General features: G+C 34.4%; 1 protein-coding gene across 2 annotated transcripts in view; it reads left to right on the forward strand.

The window, feature by feature from the left end:
• The window catches only part of LOC145263762 (polypeptide N-acetylgalactosaminyltransferase 5-like), a 231,481-nt gene that overhangs the window by 170,005 nt on the left and 48,024 nt on the right, over positions 1-13,452 (forward strand). For both annotated transcript variants that reach the window (XM_080120794.1, XM_080120793.1), the window contains 2 exons: positions 848-1,014; positions 10,807-10,971. In XM_080120794.1, coding sequence (XP_079976920.1) covers positions 848-1,014; positions 10,807-10,971 — 332 coding nt within the window. The remainder of the gene's footprint in view (positions 1-847; positions 1,015-10,806; positions 10,972-13,452) is intronic.

A 13,452-nucleotide genomic window follows, 5' to 3' on the forward strand; every position in this document is an offset into this window, starting at 1 on the left:
TGACATCTGTCTTCTTCTTTTTTGCTCCTTCGGCGTCGATTTTTTTCTTTCTCGACCACGTGGTGTCATTTTATTCTTTTCCTTCAGACGCCAGCCCGATGGTTTGGTTTGGTGTGGTTTGGTGTGGTTTGGTGTGGTTTGGTTTGGTTTTATGGCATACCAAACCTTTTCGGGTTATTTGATGCTAAATCCAATTATTTTGGAAGTAGTATTCATGATGAATCCAGTTATTTTGTCGGAGGTTTTTATACATCAAGCTTTTTGTATGTTCAGTCGCTAGTTTGTAGAGTTTGATTTAGTTGTTTTATAGTGGATTTTAACGTTTTTGTTCCCTGCCCTGTAGAACACGAGTTTTACAATGGGAGAGGAAAAAGGATACAGTATCAATGTTTTGTTCATTTTAAGTTAGGGAACCAGTCAGGAAGTGGGGGAGATAGAAAGATAAAGGGGAAATGGGTAGAATGAAAGGGGGGGAGGTTGTTGGTTTTGTTTTTGGTTTTGCCGAACATAAGTAAGTTTTGCAAAAAGAAGCAGAAAAACAAAAACATCAATGTTAGGTGCATTTCGTCTCAGGAAGCCAATATCTTCAGACAGCCTCATCTCGCAGTACCAGACGTAAGCCCGAACACACTTGCCAATTAGCATACGGGTTCAAACGCTGCTCTTGCTGCTAATACAATCGCTTGCCATCCATTCTTTAACTGCTGCTAATATTTTCTTAAGCGCTCATGAGATTGGTAAAACGGACTTAATGGTACAAAAATAAAAATTTGTGTTTACCGTTTTTTTTGTTGATTATTTATTGATTTATTGATTGATTGATTTATCGATTTCTGTTCGCGCGCAGATGCCGTAATGTGGTTTATAGTGATGATTTGCCGAAGACCAGCGTCATCATATGTTTTCATAACGAGGCTTGGTCGACATTGTTACGCACTGTCCACAGCGTCCTTCGGAACACACAAATGAAATATTTGGAAGAAATAATCTTAGTAGACGACTCTTCTACATTCCGTAAGTATCTCTATTTATATATTAAAAAAAAAAAAGAAATAGTTTATTGTTTGTTTTAGTTGAGAAAGAAATTGTAGTGGGACGGAAACAGCCGAAGATTTCGTATGCGAGAAAGAAAGTATATAATTTTTTATTAGTTAAGAAAAAATTCGTAGATAAAAGATAATCAAGGTGCATTTCTGGCGTGATCTCAGACCTTGGTAGAGGCCATATTGGATGGCGATAACTTCTTTTGGTATGGCCAAGAACCACGCTAACATTTAATATGAATTAGGGTATAAAAATTTATGTTTTAGCGAAGAAAGGAACTGAAAGAATATACATGGGCCATGCATATAAAAATGGAAAATAAATGAACGATTAAATGAGGAAAAGGGGTCACCAGGTAGTAAGTGCTACCTAAAACATAAACAGAAATTTTGTAAAATGCAAAATATTAAGAAAATGAAATTTTATAACAAAGCATTTTCATATAAGAAACAAGAATATAAAAGTTACTTTCAAGTATGCACGTTTTTTGGTGAAGAAAGATGGGTTAGTATTTAGAAGGTATATATATATATATATATATATATATATATATATATATATATATATATATATATATATATATTTATATATATATATATATACAGGGTGTCCACAAAGTCTGGCGACATTATGTAGCCAGACTTTGTGGAAGTATCCTCTAGATTGTATAGCCAGACTTTGTGGGCATCCTGTATATATATATATATATATATATATATATATATATATATATATATATATATATATATATATGTGTGTGTGTGTGTGTGTGTGTGTGTGTGTGTGTGTGTGTGTGTGTGTGTATGTATGTATATATATACATATATATATATATAATAAAATTTAAAAAAAAACTTAAAAAAAAACATAATGTAGCCAGACTTTATGGACACCTTGTATATATATATATATATATATATATATATATATATATATATATATATATGTGTGTGTGTGTGTGTGTGTGTGTGTGTGTGTGTGTGTGTGTGTGCTTTTTGTGTCTTGATATTAATATTTAAAACCCTTTTTCTGTTTATTTAAAAAGAAAATAAAGCTTTGTTATATATGCATTCATCTGCAAAAGATCTAGCTAATTTGCATATTTTAAATTGCTTTTAAACATACATTTTAATTAATTCCCTATTAGTTTTGTCACTTTTCTTATGAGGTGATTATCTTCAGTCAACTATTACGTGTTATTGTATTCATGCAGATATTCTACATGGTTTATACTTGCGTAATATTCGCGCAAAAAGGTTATACTAAACACAAACCTCTTTCTATATATATTCATGTATGCGTATAAATACATTTGTTTAAAAATTTGCTTACCAAACTCCTCTGTCAGTTTTCGATCTACAGACATAAAACAATATATATATAAGGTACGCGAACTTATGCGAAACTTTGTATTTCGGTTTTAGCCGGGGAAAATCGGTTCAAAAGTATGTAAATAAAAAAATTAAATTTGCCAGGTGAAGTTCGAACGACGGCATTAAGAATATGTATGCGTAACGTAATAGCTATAGGGTCATATTTTAATGTTTAGCCTTGCTGCAAACATGTCTTCATAGCTCAAGCATTAACATTAAAGGAAAAGTAAATCGTAAGTTAATCGTTTTGGTTTCGATTCTCGGTGGTGGCGCACGAGTCATTTTTTTTAAGTAAGGGTTGAACTTAAGATCAACTGAGCCTTTGTTCTGTAAATGGCTGCCCATTGACTGATTAGGAAGGGAGCGGTAGAAACTAGGAAGCTGATTGGCTAACTAAAAACTCAACAGAATGTGCGTATATAAAAACGCGAGACAACCACAACTCTTTGCATAAGCCTTACGATTCCTAGCGTGGATGAAATGCGGAGTATTCTATGTAGCTTAATTGCCATATATATTTTTATAGCTTATATATAATATATAGCTTATATATATATATATATATATATATATATATATATATATATATAGCTTATATATATATAGCTTATATATATATATATATATATATATATATATATATATATATATATATATATATATATATATATATATATATATATACTGGGTGTTTCAAAAGTCCAAAAGCACATTTCAAGTCTTCATATCCCATTAACTCTGACGTCATTTTAAAGCTAAATGCAAAAGTTTTTTTGTAAGGCTATTGACTTTTTCCTTTCTTTACAGATTCTTATCCTCGATATTTTCGGGATATTCAAAGTCAAAATGTGCCCAAGATTTTAGAACACCCTGCATCGTCTGCAGAACTCGGATACAAATATACATTTTGCTCATTAGTATTGAGCCAGTCCCAGCTACACAGGTGATCCACGATGCACAACTTCGTGTCGCACACACTTCAGATTTAATAATTCGCTGCATCAGACATGTGCTTGAGATGCAGGTTTAGAAAGGCATCTTACAGCAGGTTTTCGGTACACCATTACGTGGAGTACCGCCTTGTCGCCTACGTGTCAGGCGAGTTTATTCAGGGATGCATCTTCCCTAATGAATTAAACGCGTCCTCAGATATGAAACTGGAAATTTGTATGATTCCTTCCTAGTATATATATATATATATATATATATATATATATATATATATATATATATATATATATATATACACACACACAGGATGACCCCAAAACAACGGGCCCCAACTCTAATTATGCCCCGTTTCTTAGTGTTTTGTCTGAATGAAATGAAACTTTGGTCATAACTAGTTTATTATATTCAAAACATCACATCAAAACATTATTAGGGTCTTTGGCCTTTTTTTCTCCGTTCTACAGCATATGTTCTAGATGGCCTCCATTTAGCTTTTTTTTTTTGGGGGGGGGGGTCACCCTAGCAGGGAGATCTGACATTGCCCGGGATCGAATAATGATCGATGAATGTTTCACACTCCCATAGTTTTATTGTCATCGAAATCGGTGAAAAATCGCCCATTTTTTCAATCAAATCTATTGATTGCCTGCTCTAGTTGAGAACCCATCACAGTGCATCGGAAGAAAGCTTTACATCAATGGTTCTCAACCGGGATCCATGTGGACCCCCATGGTACATGTAACGTTAATATCGGTTCAGTTTTCCTTCAAGATAAACTGTTGATATATGTTCTTTGGTTTTCTTTACATTACTGAAAAATAAAATAAGCTATAAAGGTTCACCAAAATACGTTAAAAAGAAAAGAAAGTCATGATTAAAAAAAGGTTGAGAACCATTGTTTACATGCCTTCACGCATTGACTTAGTCCACACTGCATTGTAGTCTACATTGCACTGTAGAGAACTTATTTGTTTATAAAATTATTTGTATATATAATGGTTTGAATCAAAGTTTAAAATACAAAAGTCAAGTATCATGCTTCAATTGTGCTCTAAACAGAAACATTCATTTCGAACGCGCCCTTGTCATATCAAAGAACCTACAGTTTATTTTATATACCTGGCCTTACTCTTTGTGCGGTGATGGTGACTTGAATTTTAGTTTCAAATGAAAAGGTCAAGTATCATGGTGCAATAGTGCTTTAATCAGAAACATTCATTTCGAACGCGCCCCTGTCATTTCAAAGAACCTGGAACCTACTGCTGATTCTATATGTCGGGCTGTTCGGCTAGTGTGGTCATAACACTTCTCAAATGCGCTTGTGATTTTAGACTGTGTAAGGTGTTAACTTTGGTGAAAATCTCCTGTTCCTTCTTTCATCGGATTATTTCGATTATCAATTGTTGATACTTATCGAAAAGATTCCGATACAAAACCTATCTAAGAACACTGCCAGGCACATAAAGTACCTTCGTGTAAAATTTACTAGAAATTGTCCCAGCTGTTTTCGAGTCTATAGAGAATAAACTTACGAACAGAGACAAAGTTCCTTATATATATATATGTGTGTGTGTGTGTGTGTGTGTGTGTGTGTGTGTGTTCATCGCTCCCAATTAGGGCATCACATTGGTGAAGAGAAAACTATTCGCAATAGCATTTAGGCAAAAATGCACTTTCGTGTAAATAACTGAATTCATTCAGACGTATCGCAAACAAAATTAAATTAATGGAAATATAATTAATTGGTTCCAGAGTTTAAAAGTCACTTTTTATCTGTGAGCTTTGAGGATTTTATACATTTAATTGCACTGCCATTTCATATTCCTTTACAAGCGTTGACACATGTATTTCTCTTTCAAAATTCTGTATTAGTCCCCTTTTGAATTCGATCGTCGTTCGTTGTTTTCCGTTTTGCACTCGCTTTACTGTTTTTATTTCTCTTTTCTTTATTTTTATCAATGGTAAAAGAATGTCCATTTCTTCTTTATTTCTAAAGTCTTTACACGACTCTAAATCGATCATTTTACCAATAAAGTTTTTTTTTTTTTTTTTTTTTTGCACAATTAATTACTGTCGTCCCGAGATACGCCCGCTTTGTTCGTCGTATTGCAGTTTACTGCCCTTTTTTTTTCTTTTCTTTTTTTTAAAAACTTTTTGGACACCTCAAGGTCCTTTGTCATCCCATACAAAAAGGGGTCGACCAATCGAATTGCGTGGTTCCGGTACCACGCTGATGTGGTAAAAATAACTCAGACACCGTTTAGACTATCGAGGGGGTTGCGATGACGCTGTTCTAAGTATAACTCTCGTCACAAAGTTCAGACTCGCGTAGCGACGTCGTCAGAGTGGGGTTGGCGGTTCAAACTCCGAAATTTTGTTCGACTAATGAGACAAGAAAATCTCCAACTTTTAGTTTGAACACCGAGTTTGTCGACCACCGAGGTATCACTATATATATATATATATATATATATATATATATATATATATATATATATATATATATATATATATATATATAGTTTGAACCGCCGGCTTCGCTTCGAATGTAAACAACCAGCGGTGTTCCTCAATGGAACGTTGTAATTCATACTGGTCGTGATACTTTCGAAGTTTAGTGTGACGACCCAACCCCACTCTGATGACGTCGCCACGCGAGTCTGGACTTTGTGACGAGAGTTATATTTAGAACAGCGTCATCGCAACCCCTTCGACAGTAAATAATTTAGCACATCAGCATGGTACCGGAACATATATATATATATATATATATATATATATATATATATATATATATATATATATATATATATATATATGTATGTTCCGGTACCATGCTGATGTGTAAAGTTTGCCCTTTAAAATCTACTACAGGAGAGCTCATCCCTGATCCTACTAAGCAGCTTGAACGCTGGGTGGAGCACTACTCTGTACTATATGGTCTTAGTTTGATAAGATCGCTCCATGACAACATGACAGCCGCAGTCTTCTGCGAGGGTGACATGTCTGACAACTTCTCCGTGTGCAGTGGAGTCAAGCAAGGTTGTTTGTTGGCTCCCACACTGTTTGGCATCTTCTTCTCAGTACATCTGCATCACGCTTTTGGAAATCACAAGAACGAAGACAGTGTATTCCTTCATACTCGCTCTGATGGAGAATTTTTTAACTTGGCTCGCCTACGCGCCAAAACCAAGATTCGAAAAGTCCTAATACTTGAGCTGCTGTTTGCAGACGATGATGAATTGGTCTCGCACTCCGCAAGTCGACTCCAGCGGCTGCTTGACAAATTGAGCGCTGCTTGTGTGGAGTTCGCACTAGTAATCAGTGTGAAGAAGACAGTTGTGATTCCCCAGGGTGACGAATCACCAATCACCATCAATGGCCACGAACTAGAGACTGTCGAGAACTTTGCGTATCTTGGATCCAACATACACAAGGGAGTATCTATTGAACAGGAGCTACAAACGCGCGTAGGTAAAGCAGCATCTTTCAATCGACTACGTGAAAGAGCATGGTTCAATAAATACCTTACTTCTCGCACAAAATGCCGCATCTACGAATGCTGTGTTCTGTGTGGAGCAGAGACTTGGACCACGTATGCTGGTCACGAGAAAAGACTGAATGTCTACCATCTCCGATGCTTGCGACATATCATGGGCATCAATTGGTGGGATAGAATCACCAATGAAGAGGTGCTAAGACGTGCCGGCAGCCGCTCCTTGTTCTCGACACTCAAGATCCGACAATCGACACCAGCGCAGAATGCTCTATGGCAGTCTCCCTAAGGATATCCTCTACAGCGAACTGGCAAATGGAACAAGAAGCCGCGGTCGCATGGTGCTGCGCTTTAAAGACATGTCCAAATGGGATCTGATCGCTCTTGGCATCGATGTGAATGTGTGGGAGGAGCTAGCTGAAGATAGACCAGCATGGAGGAGTGCCTTGAGTAAGGGTGGCGAAGGACTTGAGAACCTTTGGTTCGAGAGGTTGGTGCAGAGAAGACAAAACTAGTGACTACGTTTACTGTTGCTTGCATTAATCTTTGGTAAATTGCTTGCCATTATATATATATATATATATATATATATATATATATATATATATATATATATATATAATTATGCGTTAAATTAGGTAGAATTATAAAAAAATTGTTTCACAAACGAGTACAGATAATTATTAAAGTCTTTTCCTGAACTCATAGATTTTAAATGAATGGCTCATATCATCGGAGTAAATGTTGTTAGCAAAATAGTTGTCCTCCTCTTCCGCCTTCTTCTTCTTCTTCTTCTTCTTCTTCTTCTTCTTCTTCTTCTTCTTCTTCTAGCCCCTGCGTATTGACAGCAAACAGAACAGACTTTCTGTCTTTTAGAGATGAGTGCATTAGAAGAATTACTACTACAATTCTGTAGTTGATTTGTATTAAATTAATATATATATATAATTAATTAATTAATTATTAATATATATATATATATATATGATATAAAACTGAACGTCTCTGTGCGTGCGTGTGTGTGTGGTCACGAATAGGCTCCTATATTGTTGACTATTTAAAAAAAAACTGATTACATATAATGATAGAAGATGTATCGAGGATCAGGAATAGGTATGTTTGATCTGGCAGAACGGTGGTTCATAAAAATTGTGAGGTCTGCGTTCGCGCCTGGCCCACAAAGTATGGAAATAAAAAATGAAGAAAAAAAAACGTTTACAAGGGTTTTTGATACGGATGTACATAAGAATACTTTGATAAGTATGTTTCAACTTAAAAAGGGATGGTATGATAAAATTGTGGGGTCTGCGTTCGCGCCTGTACTCCATGGAAATATGGCACAAACTTTAACAAAAACTTTTCATATCTATTTGCGTAAGTATACTTTGATAATTATGTTTCAGTTTGAAGAAATATGGTATAATAAAATTATTGGGTGTACGTTCGCGCCTGACCTCCATAGAATGAAAATATGTCACAAAGTTTAACAAGGTTTTTTAAAAGGGTCGAGGGTCCACAATAACACCTTAACATTAATCTTAATTCATGTTAGCTTTTATTTATTTTTTGAGTTGAATCATAGTGTGTCGAATAAATTCACCTCATAAATTTACATTCTTATTAAAGTGAAAGCCAAAATAAAAAGTCAGAACTTTAGACAATTCTCGACACAAATTTTGCATAATTTTGTTTTTTTTCTTTCTCCACTTGCACGTGGCACTCTTCCGAAGATAGATAAATGGATAAATAATAAAAAAAAAAAATAAGAACGTTACTTGTTATCGTGTCAAAAGAAGGAAAAAATCCTGCTCACGTGATTACGTGTCTTTTTAAAAACATTTACATAACCTTTTTATTTTTATTTATATATCTGTTTAAGCTTTTTTTGTCACTGTACTAGAAGGAATTCAGTTGATTACAACCCTTTCTGCGTGTTCTTTACATTACAATAGTACAACCCTAAATCCGACGGCGACACCGTTCAATACTGTAAAACCGAAACGAAGCAGTTTTGCTTGAAAAGGGCGCCATTTTCTTCTTATTCATATTCATATCGATTCTTTGCTTTAAAAAACTAAAGTAATTACGTGTTTACTTTTTTAATATCCCATTTTACTGTTTCGGATTATTTTACTAAAGTAAGTAAGGCTTCATTATTTTTCAAAACTGTTTTTGTTTCTTTGTTTTTCGATATTTCGTCGATATTATTTAGTAAGAGTGTTTAGCAGAAAAGACAACAAACGACTACCCGAAAAAATAAATATACAAGAAATAAATGTTACCATAGTCAATAAAAGTTCAGTTAATGTTTTTTTTAAAAATAGGTTAAATGCTCTTTACTTGAAATAATTTCAGCGAACCGACATTAAAACGAAATTTGAGGCGATAACTACTTAAATGAATTTTATATAAACTACACATGCCATAATCGAATATTCCTCAAGCACAAAATAACGGAAAACATTAAAATATGTTTATCAATATTCCTTACGTTGACGGAACTCTCTTAAATTGTTAACACAGAATGCTCAGGTGCCCCTCCTTCAAATTGAAAACGGGGCTCTCCATTTCAAACCCGCTGCCATTTTGATTTTTTTAAACCGGTTCGTGAATTAAAAAAAAATTATTTACAAACTACTTAAAAATACAAACCAATGAACTTTTCTACCATCAAAGTAAGTTTTATTGACTATGGTAACATTTATTTCTTGTATATTTATATTATTATGTATATAACATTTTCTCTTTGTAAGGAAACATCATTTTGTTAGTCACTCTTGGCTACGAATGGAAACAAAGTTGATATAAAAAATATATTTTCGCGAAAATTATCTTTACTTTCATCATATTTTGCTTAGGGTAAAATTTTTGAGTATCAAAACCTATCTCTTTACAACCCTCTCCTTTTCATAACCTATCATACTTTCATCAACACAGTCCATTTTCTGTAGGCTGTTTTATAACCCAGTCAACGACGGGTACTTCTGCTAGTATATATATATATATATAGTATATATATATATATATATATATATATATATATATATATATATAAGTGAAAGTGTGTGTGTGTGTGTGTGTGTGTGTGTGTGTGTGTACATTTCTCTACGCAATAATTTTTTTTCTACAGACTCGAAATTTGATATACAGGATACTGAGATTTGGGGAAATCGATGTGATCGGTTTTTGTCCAGAAATTTTGCGATTAAGGCGTCAAATTTCAACGATTTGACCTTTGAGAACTCTACCAAACTCCTCCGACAATTTTGGGTCTACACACTTGAAATTTTAGATATAGGTTCGTTGGACATGGATCTAACTTAATAACTCGATTTGAGCCGCAAACAATAAAATGTTAAGGGGTCATAATAGGGGTCAAATTGTTAAAAATGACCGCTTTTTTTGCTCAACATACACCTCCAAATACCCGGGCAACGCCGGGCACACATGCTAGTATATATATAAAATACTATATTGAAGTTTTTAAAGGTGAATTATATTATAATATAATGTTGGATAAAATAAGAGTGTAAGAGATTCTCATCTGCGTTTTATGGTAAATGAAAAAATATATATACATATGTGTTTGTGTCTGTGTTAAGTTGTAATAATTTAATCATTTTTACGAAATCTGAACACCATAGAGCATTTTGAGGAATATAATTTATTGTGTAGTTTTTATAATATAAAAATAAGCACGAGACCATTATACCTTTAAACAGGGTGCGTCTGCTAATTTACAGTTAGTTGGGGTTTTTATTTAATTTTTTATTTATTTATTTATTTATTTACTTTATTATTATCATTTTTATTTATTTATTTTATTTATTTTGCATTGATTAAGTTTTTCTACATGTGAAGAATTGTAGAACGGGTTGACGAGGTGTTTACTCCTGTGTGTGCTTTTGCTGAATATTTCCTATCTGTTTGATTCTATTACAGCTTATTTGAAAGGGCCGCTTGAAGAGTATATTAAAAACCTACCCAAGGTGCGCATAGTCCGTAGCGAGAAGCGGGAAGGTCTTATCCGTGCTAGGCTGATCGGTTACAGAGCAGCGAAAGGCGAAGTTCTCACATATCTTGATTCGCACTGCGAGTGTGTTAAAGGTAATGTACTATGCGTATTGTTCTTTCTTGTCTATAAGCAAATAAAAACATAACAACCGCTACGGCTAGCGATATTTCAAATTGTAGCATCTTTTTTTTTATTCTTCTAGACTAGTGTTTCTCAATTTGTAATAATAATAATAATAATAATAATAATAATAATAATAATAATAATAATAATAAGAAGAAGAAGAAGAAGAAGAAGAAGAAGAAGAAGAAGAAGATCAAGAAAAAGGAGAAACGGAGCAAATACACAGAGCTAGTCAGAGAGCTGAAAGGGATATGGATGATGAAGACAATCAAGATAATACCTATAATAGTAGAAGCACTAGGGACAATTCCGCAAAACTTTGAAAAAAGAATGGGAGAAATTGGAATCAGAGGAATGGCTGGAAAGATACAACGAATAACAATAATGAAAACAGCTGAAATATTAAGGAAAATCCTTGAATGTAGAGACTAATACACAAGCCACATGCGTGGGCTAGACGAGCTGCTGCAGAGACAAAACATGAAGAAGCATTACATGGAACCAAGAACATGGAAGCTGCATATCTATAAGTTCACTATCTCCTCCCTCATCCCCTCTCATTACTCAATCACCCCCTCAAAAAAAAAAAACGAATGATGCCAAATAGCTGAGAAGGGTCAAGGAGGATGGAAAGACTGAGGAGAGAACGCTGACCAGACATCCGCTGAACAAGTGCCAAGAGAACTAGGACCTTGGGGAGGATTATTGCCACTCAAATTCCAGAGGAGACCAATGGCTGCCGCTAGCTAGAAATCAATGGTAAGCGGCTGTTGCGATAATCCAAATTCATTTGTAAATGTTATCGAAAGAGGTGGAGAGTACAGTACTGGAAATCTGGGGAGACTTGTTGTCACCCAGCTTCCAGGGAACACCACAGGTTATTTTCAAGGAGAGATCCTTTATGACCTGTGTGAAAGCTCCTTGTTAGCCAATAATAATGATAATAATAATAGATCGACTATAAGAAAGCATATGGCAGGATTCCACAAGCATGGATAATAGAATGCCTGAAAATATACAAAATACTATGCAAGATTATCAATTTGATAGAAACTGCAATGAGATCATGGAGACTTAAACTGACAGACGATGGCAATACATAACTGCGATTAAAATACAAAGTGTTATATTACATAGTGATTTCCTATCATCGCTACTGTTCATCATAACCATGATGCCCATGAACAATACACTAAGACAATGCCAAGCCTGGTACAAGTTCATTAATAAAGATGAAAGAATGAACCATCTAATGTACATGGATGACCTGAAACTGTTTGCAAATACCAAGAAGGAACTAGAGACGCTGATAAACATAACCAGAATTTTAGCCAGGATATCCGAATTGAATTCGGTATGGAAAAGTGCTTATCATGAGAAGAGGAAAAATGAAAGCAACAGCAGGTATGGTACTACCTAACCAAATGGAGATAAAGACACTAGGTGAACGTGATAGCTGCAAATACTTGGTAGTTTTGGAAGCAAACACCATCAAACTAACAGAAATGAAAAAGAGAAAGTTGGAAAGGAATACATCAGAAAAACAAGAAAACTCATCGAAACTAAAGTATATAGGAGAAACTAGTAATGAGAAATAATACAAAAATAGTAATGGGACAATTCCAATATTTTTCCAGATTCCGATTCTTTATAACGTCCGATTTCGATTCTTTATAAATTTCTATCTATCGATCTATCGATCTATCTATCTATCTATCTATCTATCTATCCATAAAATTGAAAATGTCTGCGTTTCTGTGTGTGTGTGTATGTACATTTCCCTACGCAATAACTCTGTCAATTTTTAGTCTACAGACTCGAAATTTGATATACAGGGTACTGAGATTTGGGGAAATCGATGTAATCATTTTTTTTTTTTTTTTGCTCAACATACACCTCCAAACACCTGGGAAATGCTGGGCTGAAATGCTAGTCTATATATCTATAAAAGTGAAAGTGTCTGTGTGTGTGTGTGTGTGTGTGTGTGTGTACATTTCCCTACGAAATAACTTTGTCAATTTTAAGTCTACAGACTCGAAATTTGATATACAGGGTACTGAGATTTGGGAAAATCGATGTGATCGGTTTTCGATCATAAATTTGACTGTTGAGGGGTTAAAGTTTAACGATTTGACTTTTGAGAACTCTAACAAACTCCTCCGACAATTTTGAGTCTAAACGCTTGAAATTTTGGATATAGGTTCCTTGGGCATGGATCTAACTTAATAACTTGGTTTGTGCCCAAAAAATAGATTTTAAGGGGTCATAATAGGGGTCAAAGTTTAAAAAAAATTTACTTCTGCGGTCTCTACCAAATTACTCAGACAATTTCCGGTCTAAACATTTGAAATTTTACATAAAAGGTATTCAGAGATAGGACAAGCTTTTTAATCGGTTTGGGTCGAAAATTTTAAGTTACCAATATATAAATGTATGTATGTATGTATGTA

This window comes from Euprymna scolopes, chromosome 39, assembly GCF_053919585.1.
Source record: "Euprymna scolopes isolate OS-2025 chromosome 39, ASM5391958v1, whole genome shotgun sequence".
Classification (NCBI taxonomy): domain Eukaryota; kingdom Metazoa; phylum Mollusca; class Cephalopoda; order Sepiida; family Sepiolidae; genus Euprymna; species Euprymna scolopes.